This window comes from Stegodyphus dumicola, chromosome 2 (assembly GCF_044657685.1).
Source record: "Stegodyphus dumicola isolate Sdum_Otavi_A_Nest chromosome 2, ASM4465768v1".
In the NCBI taxonomy this organism is placed as follows: Eukaryota; Metazoa; Arthropoda; class Arachnida; order Araneae; family Eresidae; genus Stegodyphus; species Stegodyphus dumicola.
The window spans coordinates 5,770,301-5,789,615 of record NC_140769.1 but is presented as its reverse complement, the minus strand read 5'-3'; the positions used below and the strand labels follow the sequence as shown (position 1 = coordinate 5,789,615).

Genomic DNA, 19,315 nt, shown 5'->3' with positions numbered 1-19,315 from the left:
TGTAATAGAGACTGTCTGTATGCATTCACACAAATAGTATGTAAAGTCTGCATTTTGTGCTTCACAACCGCACTTACATTTTACTTTCTTTCTGTGAAATCTCTTTAACTATTCTGTATTTTGTCCATGACCTGTCAGTTCTTGATTTATTCTTTTGTCACTAGAGAGCCTTGTTGCCTTAACTTTATAGGAAAAATCTGAAATTATTTTCTTCCAGTGTTATCATTATTCCATCGGTCTTGCCATTTTTTCATTATTTCTTTTTGCAATAATGTTTTCATGTATTCTATTGAAGATGGTGGAAAAAATATCTGTATTATCGCTCTTAGTTCCTTCCTTCGCAGTGTTGTGTCTGCAGCTTCATTCCCTAGCACTCCTGTATGACTTTTAACCCAATTAATTTTATAAAGTTATGCTTTTCTATAAATTCTACAGTTTTATTTCTTACTTCAATTACGTTTTTAAAAAGACATTTTCTAGAATTCATTGCTTTCAACATACTTTGACTCGGTGAAGATTGAAACAAAACAATTTGTCAAATTATTTTCTTTTATCCATATATCAGCCCATTCTAAAGCTTTTTTAAAGGCTGATAATTCAGATTCAAAAATTGTATTTTTTTCATCAAGTCTCTATCTCTTATCTTCACATCTCTGTTCGTTATAATAAGCCACAAAGGCAGCTCCTGCTTTTAAGTCCATCACCGAGCCATCAGTGAATATCTCTCCTTGTGGAATGTTTCCTTCCCATATCAATTATATTCTTTATTTTTGGAGGCGGTAACAATATTTATCTTTTTTCTATCAATATTTTGGTGATTGACAACTAAATCACCATAAATTATATCATTGTTCATGTGTTGTGCTAGATATGTCTGAACGTCTAAGTCTGCCTTTAAATTCACGGGAATAACTCCCGCCAGAACTTGTACACTTGTTGTTGATACTGTTTTGTAGCATGCAGTTATAGATCGCAGTGCTATAATGCAATAAAAGAAGATTCACTTGTTGTTGATACTGTTTTGTAGCATGCAGTTATAGATCGCAGTGCTATAATGCAATAAAAGAAGATTCACTTGTTGTTGATACTGTTTTGTAGCATGCAGTTATAGATCGCAGTGCTATAATGCAATAAAAGAAGATTCACTTGTTGTTGATACTGTTTTGTAGCATGCAGTTATAGATCGCAGTGCTATAATGCAATAAAAGAAGATTCCTGAAAGAGAGTCACAAAACTACTTTAAAGGGCATTCGAAGATTGAGAAATGTTTTAGCATGCATACATTGCAGTCGGCTGGATTTATTTCGAAGAAAATGTAACAATTCTTAACCAAAAACTAATCTTGCGTTTCATGGAATAAATCTCGATACATTTTGCAGCGTTCATTGTACACTATGTACTTTTTATGGTACTTAGGTATTATTACAACCACCTTATAAAAATTTTAGCTTCGGCAGCCATGCGCATGACAAATATTGAGTCTTGAAATTCTCCATTTCCATACATGTTGTGTACCAAGTTCCAGTAAAAATTATCGGTTTTATGAATAAAATGAGATTTTTTCTCCTTAAACTCGGTTTTAAAACATATGCTTGTAGGATTTCTTTAGGGTAGAAGAAATTGCAGGAAGACAGTATTTTATGGTAAAATCTTAACATTAGGAAGAACACTTCGAATCTTTTCTCAAAGCAATCGCACAGTAAAAACAAGAACCCATTTGTAGCTAGGTTTACTGACTTTTTTTAAATAAATACATAGTTGAAATGTAACATATTTATATCGTGCATAATCTTTTACAATGAAAAGTAATTGTTCTTTTGATCATGTAAAATTCACCAAACCGCGCCAGGATGGTTTGCGATAACACGTAAGTACCCTTTTCTATAATGTGTCCTGGTACTTTTTTTAGTGCTCGTTATCTTGGGCTGAAGCACATACGTAGATTACTTTAACGTGCTTATTCAATTTAAGATAGAAAGGCTTAGAAGCACTTAATATTACATTATTATATATGTTCGATCTTGCTTTTAATATTGTTCCTAAAGCTAAGAGGCTTTTAATATTGTTCCTTTCTTTTTTCTGATACAGATGAACTCAAAGAAGTTTTATTACAAGAAGCAGAGGCGAGAAGACGTGCCGAGAGAGAGTATCAAGCTATCAGAGGTATGATGTATAAACAATTTCATGCAACTCTCGTAAAAGCTTCCGTTACAATACACCCTTTCGTATTCTGTACTGGAGAATCGTAATATTTTCGCCAGAAGAAAAAAAGTGCATTTTAGAATTTTCTACGAATAAATAATAAAGCATTTTCTTCTCAAGTGAAAACAGTAAAAGCTGAAAAAAAAATCATAAATTAGAATATCGATTAGATATTGAAAGAATTTCATCAATATCCTCCTCATTTGTGATTGACGAATTCGTTATGAAAAATATACTAATTTTATTGCTATTGAGAAATTATCAGATAATTTTTGTTATATTAATGCAAAAATTGCTCTTTAAGAAGTTAAAGATAAGACCCTTATTACAATCATAAATTATTTTAATAGATTATGGGAAAACACACTAGGACTACGTGCCAAAGGGAAGAATGCTTCCGTGGTGGCTTTCCTAAAGGAAACTAGCTCTTATTTCTGTTTCACATACAGAAAGCCATGATGAGGTCTATGCAATCAGTTTGTTTGCCGGGATTTGAACCCGGATCGAATCACCAGCTCTTAACAACCTTCTTATTTGTTCGGCCACTGGCGGGCCAATCGAAAGGCATTTATATTACTTAACAATATTTAAATTTTAAAAATTCATTATTTACTAGACATATTTCAGTAAAAGCTGAAATCGGCAAAGCACAGAAATTTTGCCGTTTATCAGTTTTTATTTAAATGTTTTACGGCACCTTCCCGTAAGAGAAGTTTGCCTTTGTAGAGAACTTTCTAAGTCGAATTGTCTTGTAGTCACTTTAAATATGCGGGGAAAAAAATTAAAACGCACATGTAGCCTACCTGTTCTCTTGGATTGAAATCTGGGTCGAACTACTAGAGTTTTATCCTGTTTGACACCGTTGAGCCTAAGTACTGACTTAATGATAGCATTAAAGACTGTAGTTCATTAAAATAATTACATCATTCTTTGCTCCCATTTGTATTCTGGAGGGTCTACCAGCGGGAAGTCGCTGAACACTGGTAGTTCGGTCCGAGGTTAATCCCGCGAACGGGCTGGTCGCAAGGGCATTTTCGTGGTTTTCTCCATGTGTAACGTATAAGAGCTAGTTTTCCTTAGAAATTCCTCCACGAAGACATCCCTTCCCTTAGGCAGATAGCCCTCGAGACTTTACCATAATCACATAAAAATCATTTGTATTAAAGTTGGCAATACAGACAACTCTCTTTTATTTACTTCATTAGGCGTTGAGTTCAATTTTAGCGACCATAAAACTAGCCACCGGTTCAAAAGTTATACTAGTAACCAACAGCGTCTGTCCTCTGTCGACGCTGAGGGTTAAGAGAGGGGGCATGAATGTAAATGATGAACTAATTGAAAAATTATGAAATAAGGGAAAATATAAAGAATTAATGTATTCTTCCATATGTTCTCTTGGATGTTAATACTTAGCATTTCCAATTGTCAACTAAAATAGAGTGCAGAACTTAAGCAGCTTTTCTGATTTTTGTCGCAATGGAGACATGAAAGTAATATTAGAGAGGCACAATATACCTACCATAACTGCAATGGTTGAGTTGCACCCTCTGCCGATACTCAGCACCAGATTGTCTACTATAGTTCGACCGTCTCAAGCGCAACCCTGGTTGGCAATCTGCCAAAACACAGACTCGTCCAAAAGGGGCTGTATTACTTGCTGCGATGTAAAAGGTCTTCTCTTCTTCGGAAGGAGTTATGATGGAGGGGAAAAAAGTCCTCAGCTTTCCATCCTATTTTGAGAATAATTCGGTCCGAATGGCGCATGCGTGTTTGCGCTCATGGTCGCGGATGAGGCGGTCGAACTATAGTTCATGGGGTAGGAAGAACTCCTCCACAGAATGAGGCCTGTGTGGCCGAGGTGTCATCCATAAAAACAAAGTCGGGAAAGACGGAAAAGACGCATGTGGGGAGGATAACATCCTCATTGTGACTCGGATGAGGTGCCCAGGCTTTGTTCTCTCTTCACCTCTGTAAACGGTCCCGTCGATGAGGTACTGTCAATGGTATGAAACTTTTATGATATCGGACGAATAGAAAGTTGTTCCTTTATGAAGTCGTTCGACCATAGTAAAGGGACACCTGTCATCCGATTGCCGTGCGCAATTGCATAATCTTGCCCGCTATCTGGTTTCGATCTTTTTTCGCCTACAGGGCGATAGATTGGCCATCATCCATTTTTATTTTCCTTGGTGGATCATCACCAGTATATTTTACAGGTGTACCTCTTGTTTGGACGGCTTTGCAAGCATGTGAAACAACACTTTTATAAATTCCAAACTCTTGGGCGGCAAACTTACAGCTACGCTTGCCAATCATTCTACCACATGTAAAGGCTTCCTGGTGTTTTCTTGTAGCCATACTGCACACACAATCTCACTTTCGCTTGCAGAAGAATGCCTGAAATGCGCTTTCTTTTCTTCTTTTTACGTTGAGCGCTGATTCCTCGCGTTTCGCATGCGCTGACGTATCCACTGACGCTCATGGTACCGATATTTGTATATGTATCATCTTTCTGCTGACTTGGATTTCACTGTACTGAACGCAAAAATCCCTTTTAAACAAGAGCAAGGTTCTACGATCAAAAATGAATTTGATGCGTAAATTTTGCACACTAGTGTAGAAAATCTGGAATTCGAAACCCGGCAGGGCGCTCAGTGGGTTTTTCACTCTCAATGCTCCAATAAGTCTCTGCAAATTCATAATCCAAACGCCAATATTTAAATTAAACGTTTATTTTGCTGTTTTGGTTTCAGCTATTTTTGATTTTCAGCTATTTTTTATTTTGATCTTCCGAATTACTGATGGTGTTTACACATTTTTAGAACGATTTTGATAAAGCATTAAAAAAACGGCAATTGTTTCGAAATAAAAATTTCTGGCAACAGTTTATTATTTGAAATGAGAAATATCGTCTGCTACTTTTAAATCTACTTTTAAATTTGTTCGGCTTTCCAAATGTCGCATGTAAGCAATCTTATCGTTTAAAGGATACGCTTTTGTGCTTTCCGTAGGGAAATATTACCATTCCATAATGCAAAAACGTTGTGAAATGCTTGATATTAAGATTTCTAAATGCAAAATAAGCAATATTATTAATCCGAAACGGAAAATCCATCAATTATCATTTTACTTATTTAAATGTCTCCATAAAAAGTGTTTCTAATGCATCTTAAATCTCTGGTAAAATGAGAAAATTCTTTGGTTCAGAAATAAATTGCAAAGTCTTTAAATTTATCTGCAGTAACAATAAATAAAATAATTACTCCAAAAACCCATAACGTTCACCAGCCATCAAGGCGTGGGCTCAACGCAGAACTATTAGTAGAATCATGTATGAAAACTATTTAGCAGGAGATAAATGTAAATACATTGTGACCCTCGATGAAGCAGCGGTTTACCTAAATGTCTGCAAATTTTTAAGTGCAATATTTACAGAAGAAATTCCATTTCTTTATCTCAGTAACTTTCAAAGAGTGAAACTTTGAAAGTCAAGAAGAAAGGAAGTCATACTTCTATATATGAAATATATACTTCTATATATATACTTCTATATATGAAAGGAAGTCATACTTCGAAACGTAGCACTGAATTCCTTGAAAAAATGAAGAATGATACAGGTTTTGCATATATATTTTTAAACGTCTTCTCGCGAATCCCCCTAATGCTTCACCTACGGCCTATAGTGTCTTTGGAGTCTTGAAAAGAGCTCTTTATTAACGCAAAACTACACCCAATGGCCGAACACTGAGACGTAGCGAAAGAGGAATGGAAAAGATACCTTTGGAAACGTTTTGAAAAGCTTTTCTATCGTGGAAATTACCATACAGACTTACAGTCCAGGTAAGGATATCAGATCAAACATTCAAAGGAATAATTTTTACATTTTAAATATTTAGTAAACGGCTCAAAAGTCGTTAAAAAATGTGTAAACGCTCTATTTGTTAAATTTCCATGAAATTTCTGAAAATTTCCAGAAAATTCAGAAATTATTATTCCATTATATCATAAATAATGCCATTCCTGCGATTTTTTTCTCATTGACTTTTAAAAGGCGAACTGCAAGTAGTTAAAGTGTTCAAAAACATTATTTGCTCCTACTTCTTTTCCCATGGAACGCTTGCGCAATATTGAAAATAGTTCAGAAGCCTTTTTTTTTTTTTTTTTTTTTTTTTTTTTTTTTGCTTCTCATACACGATTCCCAAAGACTGAATAATGTATGTCTGTTGGAAGCAGCTACTCTAGTGAATCGATTTCTTTAAAGTTTTAAAATGCCCGAACTCCTTTGCTTCAATTGATCCCTCTTTATATTTTAACCTCTTTAATATCTAAAGATGAGACTGCGCTCGTATAGAAGGGCAAGAAATTCCCTTAAAAACCTTCAACCCGGTTAAAACTATTCCCACGTGGGTTTCCGAGAAAGGGATTTTCAGTTGACAGAAAAGGATTTCTCTGCAAAGTTACTTTTGCCTGGGTGGCTACATGACCCGCAGCTAACTTTTCTTTAATGAAACCGGCTATGCTTCAACTGATATTTCCCACGGGAGATCTTTTTTCCGATTTTCAGGTTGAATTAAAGAGTTGTATAAGTGCCATTAGGCGTATAAGAATTGCTTTTCTCATCAAAAGTCGGAGTAATGAACATAAACTGATATCGGATAATATGCACAGAAAAAAATTAATGAATAAGAACTATTTAATACAGCTATTTCCTACTCCTTTTCCTTTTTTTTCCATCATCGCTGTTTTAATAAACGATGATTATGATTTTAATGCATTTAAATGTGTTAAAGCATGTGTGTTAAGAGTAGTTTTGTTTGCATAATTATTTTTTACAACTAAGGAAAGGAAGGGCTTTAAATTAGTGAAAGCAGCAGAAAAAAAAAAAAAAAAAAAAAGGAAGTACAAGCAATTCATGACCTTTCGAAACTATTAAACATGTGCTTTAGAAAAGAAATAGAATAGAACAATGAATACTTCGAAAACTTTATTCTCTTTTATATCAAGAAATTATATCAAGAAAGTAATGCTCAGATATAAAAGCTCTTGCAAGAAATAGTCACGATTTATTGAGTCTATTAAACTGACATTTGTTTATTCCCCGGCACCCTCCGATATACTGTCATCATTCTGTTGGCACCTTTTGGCGATGAAATATATTTTCAACCTCAATCGATCCATTAAAGACATTTTTTGATTGCCGACGAATATTGCTTGACAGTTATATTAAACTAAAGATATCGAAGAGATTGTTATTCTCTGCTACTTGTTCTTGCCACCATATAAACTCAGGAAGCATGTCTCGCTTGTTATTGCATAAATAAGCTATAGCTAGAGCTATATGGCATCCTCGACCCATAGGAATATGGTCCGGCTATTTGGCATCTTCGACTCTTAGGAATGTCGAAATCCTCGTTTGCTCTTAACCCTTTCTGATGCAGTGTGTTCGGTGTGAACACACCAAAAATATTCCCTCTTTAGACACTGAAAGTAATCGATAAATATCACGAAAACTACACTAATGATTACTTTTAATCGCTTTTATGAATAATAGACGGCAGCACAACACAAGCAAATCATTAACGTTGAGATATATTCTGTTTTTAAAGACACTGATTTTTCAAAGAAATGTTTCAGATTTTTTTTAAATATAAATAATATCAACGAAAAAAATCTTTATATAATTTTGTTGTTCTTATGCTAATATGCCTATTCTGTATTACTTTTAATTTTTATCTTTGAAATATTGCGTATAGTGAAGCCTTCATTGTATGGTGTGTTCGGACTGAACACACTGTACTGGTAGACCAAATGCCATGACGTCCATGGCACGCAGGAATTTAGAGACCCGGGGAAAATGCCCATTTTTCCTTGTAATAAACAAGGCTCTGACTGACAAGGCTTAAGGAGACCCTATCTATATATTCCACTCAAAAGATACATAAGACGAATGCGTCATGTCTCTCAAGCACAAGAATCAGAATTACTTATCTAAAATCCTTATTAAAATCAAAACGTTTCAGGTGTGAAAAGAGGTGTCGTATAAATATTTGTGTTAAACGTAAAATGTGTACTTGCTTTTAATTCTGATATGTTATAACGAATTTGTATCTGTTTTCTTCCTAGATACTTTTGAAGAACAAGTTAGAAAAGAAATTGCATATAGGGAAGAAGTGGCAAAACAGTTGCAGATCGTCCGAGGTAAATATTTTATTGTAAGTTTATTCACATCTTATATTAATGTATTCTCCTCCATAATCTTTCTTTAACATTCCTTTTACTTAAGTTCTTCAAACTTTTAAAACCTAGAAATATGTCTTAACGTGCATTATTACTCATTGCCTTATATTTAATTAAATTGTAAGATTAAGAAAAGGTATATGCTTGGTAAAATGTCCACCGTTTAATCCTTAGGTGACATTTGAAATTTGCAAACTACATACCGGAGGATTAAGCTTTTTCGACTAAGTATAGAGGACACTTTAAGGCAGTATCAGTGCTAGATAATTTATCAAGACTGGAAGGTTTATTAAACAGTATTTCACTAAATGTTTTATTACATGGACGTCATTAAAAAGAATTTTTCCTGAGGAAATACCTAGAATAGAATTAAAGTGATCCACCCTGGTCAGTACAGTTTTAAGAAATCCCGATTGTCATCTTTTGGTCCAGACTCGACTTTCGACATGGATGACAATGTATAGTGTCTTTCCTCATGAAGGCACTCTCAATACGTCAAGCCGAAAGCCTTTTCGAGAGGTTGATGGTAGGGAAACCTTAAGATCAGTCCCCCGGAGAGCGCAATCCTCTGCCTCTTAGCCAAGATAAGCTCGTGGAACTGATCTAGAGGATGTTGAGATCAGGAAGATTAGTCACGAGAACAAAATTAAATCATTGTTTCTTTTATTAAATTAAGAGGCAATATTTAATATTTTAAGATTTTAACCAAGTGATTTATTTAATTAGTTTAAGCGTTTTATTCATTGTTCATTAAATTAGAACAGAGTTTCTTAAACTGTGCGTCGCGGTACCTGCAGCAGGGGGTCGCCAAAAATTTTAGAAGTTTTGATATTTCTTTAATTTATTACATTATAATAATTTTAAAATTACCAAATATTTTTACACAATGTATCCGAAAATAGATAAAGATAAGACAATACAGACGAAGAAAAAACGAAAACGTTTCGACGCATTCTTTTTATAATATAATATAAACGTTCATTTTCCTTGCTTTGCACGTGAAGCTGTTATTTCGTCTGTTACTTATTTAACATTTTCACATTGTTCTATGTCTTAAAATTAGAAATTAAATCTAATGACCTAAAACTGCAATAGTATATTACAGTACAAGTGAAAAAAAATGACAGTTACTCACTCGTGTGTCGGATTTGCGCGATGCTTATGGGGCCCCACAAACCTTTCGTAAATATTATGGGGTCTTGGGGTCGCGAAAAAAATCTTAGTGATAAAAAGGGATCGCGACTGCAAAAAGTTTAAGAAGCCCTGAATTAGAGCAATAAATAAATGCAAAAGTACTAGTAAGCTGACGTAGGTCTTATGCGGATATATGTGATACTAATAGATCGGCGAGAAATGTTAATCTGCATTCCACAGAATTTTGCAGAGGTTCTTCTACAAGAATCAACAATATGCTACTTCATTTTTGGTAAAACTATGTCGTTTAAATAAATAACAGAAGAGATAGTTTTATCTAGCCTGTTTTGATCATAGAAAAACAGTCAAAAACTCTCTGCCAAATGAAAGGAAGGTCTTCGTAGGGACTTTCAAAGGATAAATGGCTTGTATGGGATGAGAGGAGACTTGAGCCCGTCTCTTAGGATTAGAATTTTTTTCACTGCGAAGGGAGACGCATAGAACCTATCTAAACTTTCAAACGAGGGAATCCATATTCTATTACTACTTATAATGTATGAGCTGTTAGTCCTACTTTACCTAAAGTAAGGTACTGTGATCGTCCGAAACCACGTGATGCAGATTTAGCCAAGTCTTTTCTCTAGTGGGCAGATTATATTCAGTGGGGTAGTTAAGGGCGATACTCCCTGGGCGGCATTTTTCGCCTGAAACATTATTTTATAAGGGTTATTCAGGTGGATCGTTGAGGCAGGTGAAGAATAATTAGAGTCTAAATTACCATGCGGAATTAAATTGAGATACATATAGATATAGATATAGAGAGAGAAAGATAGATACATAGAGCTATAGATAGATAGATTTGGCATCCTGTTAAGATCAAAAGATTGTTTTTGTGCTAGTAACATCAATGTCAGCTTCTACTATATCAGTTATCCAAGATATTTTACCCAATACGTGTTCCTTATTTAATATCGGTTTATCTTGACCCAAATGTATTCAGTTCATTTATAGATTTTTTTTTCACTTTGTAGGACGAAAAAATTATTTTTTCAAAGATTTCATTAGAAATGGGAAAGTATAAGAAAATAAACTTTAAGTTTAGAAACTACTTCAGCTTTCAAGAAGTAAACGGAGAGTGATTGGGGATCGTAAAATAGGACTGAGGAGGGGGGAGAAATGAGTCAGGGGGATATCATCAAAAACAAAGAGGGTGGGGGTTGAAGAGTGCTGTCCATCCCCATGTCCGAACGTCCACCGTTGATGGCCGTCTCCAGAGGTTTCTTCAAAAAAGCGCACATGAGCATTGACCAATCGAATTTGTCCTTGGCGACACAACCAGTTCAATAATGCAAGATTGCTCCCGGGGGATGTCCGATTCGACGGGGTCCTAATCTCTTGAGGGAAGGGCACCCCCACCCCTTGACCATCGTCCGAGAGGCTATGAGTTGTTCTGTTGCGCTCGCGTGCTTCCGGACGCGCGCAACCAAGCGTCCCCGATGCAGTTTACAACAGCGGCTGATTCCGTTTAAAAGGTCTCTTCTATTTTCGGACCCTCTTGTTCATCCGATGGGAAGATGGGGGTGAAGGAAAGCAAAGGGGGTTGCAGTGTTTGATTTGCACAGTTGAGTCAGCAGAGTAGGTGAAGTACGTATAAGGTATCGACTTCGCGTCTGAGTAAGGTATATTCCGAATGCTGCAATGTCGAGAATCAAATTCCACATAAGAGAGAACACATGTGTTGACCAAGTTCCTGTATTTGAACACTGATATAACTGCTTCGTAATCACCAACCTACGAGTTAGTAATATTTTTTCATATAAAATATAACTTGGATCATTTTCACGTGGATAATAACTGGAAGAGGCAATGCTTATGATGCAATTATAAAATTATTTTATAAATTAATTGAAAGTGAAAAGTAAAAGAGAATTACAAATAAACATGTGGGAAGTAGATAAAACCTCCTTTATTTAGTTGACAATGGTGTTGCTATAGATATGCCAAGATCCTCATAGATATAGTTATATAAAAAACTAGTTAATTTATAAACATAAACAGTATTTCTATAGCTTTTCTTTTAACGATAACACGATAAAATGTAGACTTAAAATCCTTTCTTTGTTTTACTGAAATAGTTTTATCTTTAAAGAAATATTTCTATACTTTTCGTGTTAATGGTAGCACGTTGGAATGTAGACTTAAAAGTAATTTGTTCACCTTACTGGAATGATAGTTTTATCTCTCAATTTTATCTCTAAAAACATATTTCTATATTTTTTCTGCTAATGATAGCAAGTTAGAATGTAGATTTAAAAACTCTTGCTTATCTTACCAGAACGATAGATTTTATCATTTGAAAAATATTTCTATATTTTTCTTTGTAATGATTAGAATTTAGAATTAAACACTTTCATTTACCTTACTGGAACGACAGTGTTATCTCTGAAAAATATTTTTTATTCTTCCTGCCAATGATAGCACATTAGGATCTAGATTTAAAAACTTTTGTTTATCTTATTGAAACGACAGATTTTAAATTTTATTGACAGATTTTAAAAATTTTATCGACAGATTTTAAAAAGAAATATTTCTATATTATTTTTGGGAATGATAGACAGTACGTTAGAATGTAGAATTGAAAGCTTTTTTTTTTTTATCTTACTAGAGCGACAGTTTTATCTTTAAGCTCTATCCGTTAGGTATACGAGACAGAAAGGGCATCAAACTGTTCTCACATTTGAGCAGTCACGTTAAGGGCAGTCTTGTCACGTGGTGCCTATTGTTCTTTAGGTAGTTGGCTAACGATTTGTTGAGTGATTTTCATAGTCTGAGGTGCTAGATCATTAGAACAGACTATGCTTCCCACCCATGGGCACGTTGTCAAGAATACATTTACTGCTATTTGTCAATGCTATGAATTTTTTAAGCACTCATTGGGTTAATTTCCGTAATAAAGTGTATGTTTTATTATGAATGCTTGCAGTAACAAAATGTAACGTAACTGTTTTGTTTCTCAGTTATTTGTAACATATAGACCGTTGTGCAGCTATTACCAGTAACGTCCATTTCGAAACTTTGCAGTTGCCCTATCATTGCAATATATTCGATACTTTGACTATTGCATATTTGTTCATTTTCAAGTCCAACCATAGGACGTTTTGATTAATATGAAATGTGTACTGTTGCGTACGTACGGGCTCGTAACAGATTGAGTGCACAAGTCCGATAATAGGTTAATAAAATTTATTCTTATGAAAGAAATATATCAGAACTCTGGAATTTTCCTCAGAGATATTCGTACAAGTGTTCACAATATCACGCAATGTAATCAGTAATTACACTTCGAACTACTAAAAATTTTCAATACGACGCATTACAAAGCGCATCTAAGGAGAAAGCTAACTCGGATTTCTCAGTTCACGCGGAAATAACAGCGCTCAACAACAGCAACTAAGTAACTCAACTCAGACGCTGTCTCTCCGGCTTTTATAGCTTTCAACCGATCGCGAGATATTTCTAGTATTTTCTGCTTCTCGAGATTTCTGAAAAACAAAAAGAGGACGAAATTACGGTTACAGCTAACATAGTGGTCAATTACATTTATTCAAGTTCAATACAAATTACCGAGATAGCAATTTACTCAAAAGTTAAATGTATGTTCCCCTGTGTTCTTACTTTTCCGGCATAGCTTTCTCTTAGAATTAGTCTCGTGCTGCATTGCATGGAAAAATACAACACTTTTAATTACAATTCTACTGAAAAAAAACCTATTTAAATACAAAATTCGTAACAATACAATGCAATATGTAGATATTTTAATGCATTATGTAGGTATTTTAATACAATGCAATTCTGCAAGGCAGTAAAGGGCTTGTATTTTTTAGGTGGGGAACAATCAAGTGTATGATGACTGAAAAGTCTATCTTTAGTTACTTTAAAATGAGCACTCCAAAGTCTTTTTCTTCCACTCTCAAGTACGATCGTAATGTAAAAATAATTACGATAAACATATGTCATCATGACATCACAGCATGTACTTCTTTTTCACCTCGTTTGAGATTACAGTTTAAATTATCTTTCATGCGTGAGAATTTCAGAACTCGAAATACGCTAACCTGGAATAAAGTGAGAGAGGAAAATATCTGAAAGGTTTTCGATTCTAACGATCGCCCAAAAGGATTTGTTAAAGTTTTTTTAAGCTCTTGCTGAGTATTTAGTCCACAAGGGTGCTGTTGCCCGCACTTCCGCTAACTCTTTATTATTATTATTATTATTATTATTATTATTAAGCAATGTTTTCTTTGCACTTACTTCACGTATAGTTCAACACCAAAATCACAAACTTTTACAATAGTAGCATATGTTAAGAATTCCCTACGCAGCGTTAGTATACATTTTATGTTATTTTAGTCTTTTCTCAGTTTATCATATCAGTATTCAATTTGCTTAATAAAACGGCTTACAATTTTTTTATTATTAAAATTTCATGTGTTAACTTTGTTTATTAAATATTATGTTGCTAGTACTTACGCCAATTAAAATTCGATTCAACAGCAAAATCACAAAATATTTAAAAACAGCATATCTTTAGAATTTCCTATAGACAGTGTCGCGCGTTAGAAATAAAAATGTTTTATTCCGTACACTGCTCAGTTTAATTTGAAATCGCTGAGTTTGCTAATCAAACATTCCTTAAAATTTTATAAAATATAAAAATTTCGAAATCCAAAACTCGGGCTAACAGGTCCGCATGTTCGAGTAGAGATCTACATAACGTTCGAATAGAAGTCTACGTTATTCAAAATTTTTTGGCTCTGGATACCGTCGTTTTTTCATAATGGCAGAAGTATACGTACATACATGAAGATTTTTCATTATTTAATTTCTTTAAAAAATTATGCAGAGCGATAATATTTAGTGGCAACAGTTTGAATAGTGATTCGCCGTTTTAATGAACTGCCGCTAAAATTCCATTTCGAGGCTAATATCCCCTTTTAAGCTAATAATTAGGGGATTAGACTATCTAGCGCAGCTGTCGTTACCATTAGCACAGACTGTGTTATCATTAGCATAGACTATGACAAGGTTACAAGACAAATTAGGAGGGGTAAAAATAACACAGAATGGCCTATTCCGAAATAACAGATTACAATATAATCAACTTCCGATTAACCGGACTTTGTCTACAAAAAATAAAAGTTTGTTTACTGCAGAAATGATGGTAAAATTATTGCCACAAACCGTCAACGTAAAACAAAACTGTCTACAGGAAATACAAAAAGGAAAAGAAAAACATGTAAACTCCATTTAAATAAGAAAAAAAAATATTTTAATCGACCTTTTTTTGGCGAATTTAAATTAGAAGACACTCCTCAATATTTCTTGTAAATATTGTTATTTAATATCACTTTTATTGTGTTTTTTAGACTTTGTAACTGGCTGTATACACGTTACACATGGTGAAAATCACGAAAGAGACTATGCAGCCAGCCATTTCGCGGGATTCGAACTCGCGAGAGGGCCGAACTACTAGTGTTCTGCCGGCTTTACCGTTCTGCTGCTAGTGGACTCTTTATAAGCCCGGTTAATCAAATATAACGCAAACCTCAGCCCCGAAAGCTATCACCTTAGAGAAGGAACGTTTCCGTGAATGACTTTCTCAGGAAAATTGACTCGCATTCACGTCACACATGGAGAAAAACCACAAAAACTAACCATGCAGCCAACCCGTTTGCCTGGAATCGAACTACCAAGTTGAACTATCAGTATTCAGCAGCCTTAAACACTTGGCCACTGGCTGAGCTGATAAATCAGAAACTGACTGTCATAATATATAGTAATATTTGTAATATATAATAAAAAATGTCTTATATCCTCCTCCCTAAAAAAAGTAATATGAGCTAATCATTATGACTTTCTTAATAATTCAATTTTTTTAGCTTTAATGCTTTCATCACATTTGAAATTTAAAATAGTGCGAGATTTCCGAATATATTAAAAAAACAAAGCATTTGTCATTAATCCACAACTGATTTTTAAATTACAGAAATGGTTACACTTAAAAATAATGAATGGGCTGAAAGTAGGTGAAATTTACTGTATTGAAAAAAAAGGAATTGACATATTTCTTCGCCATACATAATGAAACATGGTACACTTAAAAATAATGGTTACACTTAATGATAAATATAACACTTAGATAAATAATAAACACTTAAAAATAATAAATGGACTGAAAGTAGGTGAAATGGAAGTACTGTAAAAAAGAAAATGACATATTTCTCCGCCATACATAACGAAAATGAAAAATTGTACTTTGAAGTATTAACCTTTTTAGCACGCTAGATCTTTGCTAAGAGGAAAAATACAAGAAGTTTCCATAATATGTTTTCCCCATATTTAAAATGTTCGTTCCTCTTAATTCTTTAAGTTTCAATAGATTCATGAATTTATAACCTTTTAGCGTTACTTTAACTGTTATAGAATCGAACGCTATTTTTGGTTCTTAAATGGTTCATATCTTTACTATTTCTGAAATGGAAATCAAACATATTGAAGAACGAAAATGAAATGTCTCTCTTAAATGGCAACTAAACAAGAATTTTTCGCTCCGTAGACATTTTTACTCATTCTTGAGAAAAATAACGTTGTACAGTTTACTAGTAAACTAATGAAGAAGTAAAATGAAATTTAGCACAGATAAATTAAAAACTGAAAACTATCTCTGGCTACAGTTGTATTGAAACTTAAGTTTCAATAAAATTGCAATCAATGGTAATTTTTAAAGAAAATTTGTTTATTTTTCTTAATTTTTATGCTGTAGTTCCTTACATTTATTCATGTCAGGTTGAGGTACAGGTTGCCAGTACATTTTAAACAAGTTTTTTTTTTTTTTTTTTTTTTCAGTTTACTTATGGTATTGTAATTTAATTCCTGAATTTTTGGCGAATTTTTAAAATGGCTCAATTTTTTTTAGACTGATTGAAGTTTATGATTTTGAAATTTTAACATCTAAAACGATATCGAATATAAAGTTTTGAAATTTCCACAGATTATGAAACGAGCTTTTCGCCATCTTTTAAAACAAAAATAATAAGTAAAATATTAATTGAGCGATTTTTCTACATTTTTTTAATGTGTTGCAGTCTGAAATTAACTGTATGAAAAGGCAAGGGCAGGCCCCGTGACAACGCTGCAGCAGTGTGTTAGGAGCTCTTCGTTGAACGAGTTATAACCGCGGTAATATTTGTCGTGTGTCTACAAAGTTAGTAACATCGTAACGGTCTCAACAAGCTACAAATTGTGATGCTTGATTTGTGTTCCTACGTCTTATAATTCCAGAGTTATTGAAATTTTTAAATTCTCATCCATTGTCAACGCATGAGCCTATGTTTTTGAATGAAGAACCGGAAAAAGAAAATGAAGTGCTGCTTTATGCTCCGTCGTTGTTAAGTGATTACTCGCGACCAAATTGCCTTCTGTTCTCAATACAGATATCTGGAGAAAGCTGGCGCATTCCGCTTTCTAACGGTGCAAGAATTGTGTTTGTGGTGTGTGTTTAAGCAGAGTTATAATTATTTTAATTAGAGTCCATAAAGTGTCATTTTTGCGGATTTCGTCTAGGATATCTTGGCTTCTATTTGGAATATCATCATCATTTATCCTCGGCAAAGTAGGTCTTCTTGTACTCTTTATTTCGGTACCCTTGCTTTGAATTTATGTTTATTAGTTCATCTGCTATGCACACTTTTGTGTTATTTTTATAATCCGTAACTCGTGTCCCCCCCTACTAACTTCTTCCAAGTCGAATTTTTCGACGCAGGGGTTGCAAGGTTGTTGTTTTCTCAAGAAGCCCCTCAGGGTTAGCATATTAACAACGACCTTTTCCCTCCACCTACAAAGAGCATGCGCGCTTGAAAATAATAATAAAAGCGGTCTTCGACGAGAGCGTACAAATAGCCAATACAGTTCGAGGTAATAAAAATATATTACCACGCCTCATAGCCACTCTAGAGATCTTTCGGGACATCGCATTACGTGGAACAGAGGTAGTCAACAAAGACGTGAACACTTCTGTAATCTCGCGCTGTACCACTAGCACTAACACCCCTTACCCTGAGGTGGTTACTTCAAGTACAAACACGGACTCCCTGCCAGTAACAGCAACTACGCAGGCTCCCAGGAACACCGGGGAAAGGCATAGCCACTTGAAGTCAGCGACAACACCATCAGCGATTTTGCCCCAGAAACCAACCTTTGCGGCAGTGCTTAAACAGTTCAGTAAACCCAGTCTGATCATCAACCCTTTAGGGAGTATCCATCCACGTGATCTAAGAACACAGTTACAGCAAAAGGTTCCACTTAGTGAAATCCCAGTTGTCGTCAACGCTATCAAACCGGCTCCAAAAGGCGGACTAGAAGTTTTTTGTAATACAAACGAGGAGGTACTCAAGTTACAGGAGCACATCAAAAAAGCTGAGGTCCAGGCAGAGGTTCGTCTCAGGCAAAAGAGGCAGCCGAGAATAGCCATCCATAATGTTCCAGAACATGTTAAACCAGAACAGCTCAGCGCAACAGCAGGTCTATCAGCAAGAGTATACAAACCCCTGTTCCGACTTAAAGAGCGCCGGGCAAACAGAGTCAAATGGGTTCTCGAGTGTACCACGGAGAGCTTTGGAATCGCCATCAACATCAGACGTCTGTTCACAGCATGGCAGGCTCATACTATCACGGAGTTCTTGGGAATCCGTAGATGTTATAGATGCCAGCAATTCGGGCACTCCCAGGATCTCTGCCGCAGCAAGAAACAGTTCTGTGCCTTCTGCGCTGGGTCGTACAACACCAAAGTCTGTCAAGCAGAGTCACCAGCCTGTATCAATTGCGGGGACTGTAACTACCGCAACGGCACCTCCTACTACTTTGAACATCCGGCATACCACCCGGAATGCCCGATGTACCAGAGAGCCGTCTACAACACACGCTGCAACACACAATACTGAAGCTATAACATCTCAGCAGCCTACCAATGCTATGTTACTACCTAATGCGTCTGAAGATAGCAACACTATCTCACAAGAGATCCTACCGACAAATATCGACAACCCAGCCAACCTGATTCTAACTCATTCCTCAGCAGGCTCCATAAAATGCACGCAAATTAATCTCCAACGGGCAGAAGCAGCTAATACGCAGCTAGTGCAGCATGTCCTCGATCATGAGATAGATATCATCCTTCTCCAAGAGCCTTACTGCAGAAACGGCGCAATAGCCTGCCTACCACTCTCATGGAAGATCTTCCAGCGGAAAGCGCAACTTAACGAACTACCCCCGAGAGCGGCGATCATTTGTTGTAATCCACAATGGTCCCCACTCATTATCAAGCAGGCACGAGATCATGTTGCAATTCTTCTGAATTATAATAACTCCCAGATTATCCTATCATCCGTCTACAGCTCTCCACCAGAAGACATCAGCAATGCAGTAGATAGTATAGCAGAAATACACAGAAAACATACTACCATTCCTCACGTAATAAGTGGAGACCTAAATGCGCACAACGTCATTTGGGGATACCCAAATACCTCACCGAAAGGAACAGCGTTAGAAGAATTTATAATGACAGCCAATCTACAGTTAATAAATACTCAGAACGCCCCACCGACGTTCGACAACTCATACAACAAAGGATGGCCTGATTTAACAATAGCTACAAGTAACATAGCCAACAATATAACAGATTGGA

The 19,315-nt window shown here is 35.3% G+C and overlaps 1 protein-coding gene across 4 annotated transcripts in view; it reads left to right on the top strand.

Annotated features, from left to right (window-relative positions):
• fuss (SKI family transcriptional corepressor fussel) overlaps positions 1-19,315 on the top strand; it is a 337,279-nt gene that overhangs the window by 310,274 nt on the left and 7,690 nt on the right. For 3 of the 4 annotated variants that reach the window (XM_085810407.1, XM_085810406.1, XM_035356879.2), the window contains exons 6-7: positions 2,089-2,163; positions 8,326-8,414. In XM_085810407.1, the coding sequence (XP_085666533.1) occupies positions 2,089-2,163; positions 8,326-8,414 (164 nt within the window). The remainder of the gene's footprint in view (positions 1-2,088; positions 2,164-8,325; positions 8,415-19,315) is intronic. The other variant, XM_035356880.2, reaches the window with a different exon arrangement.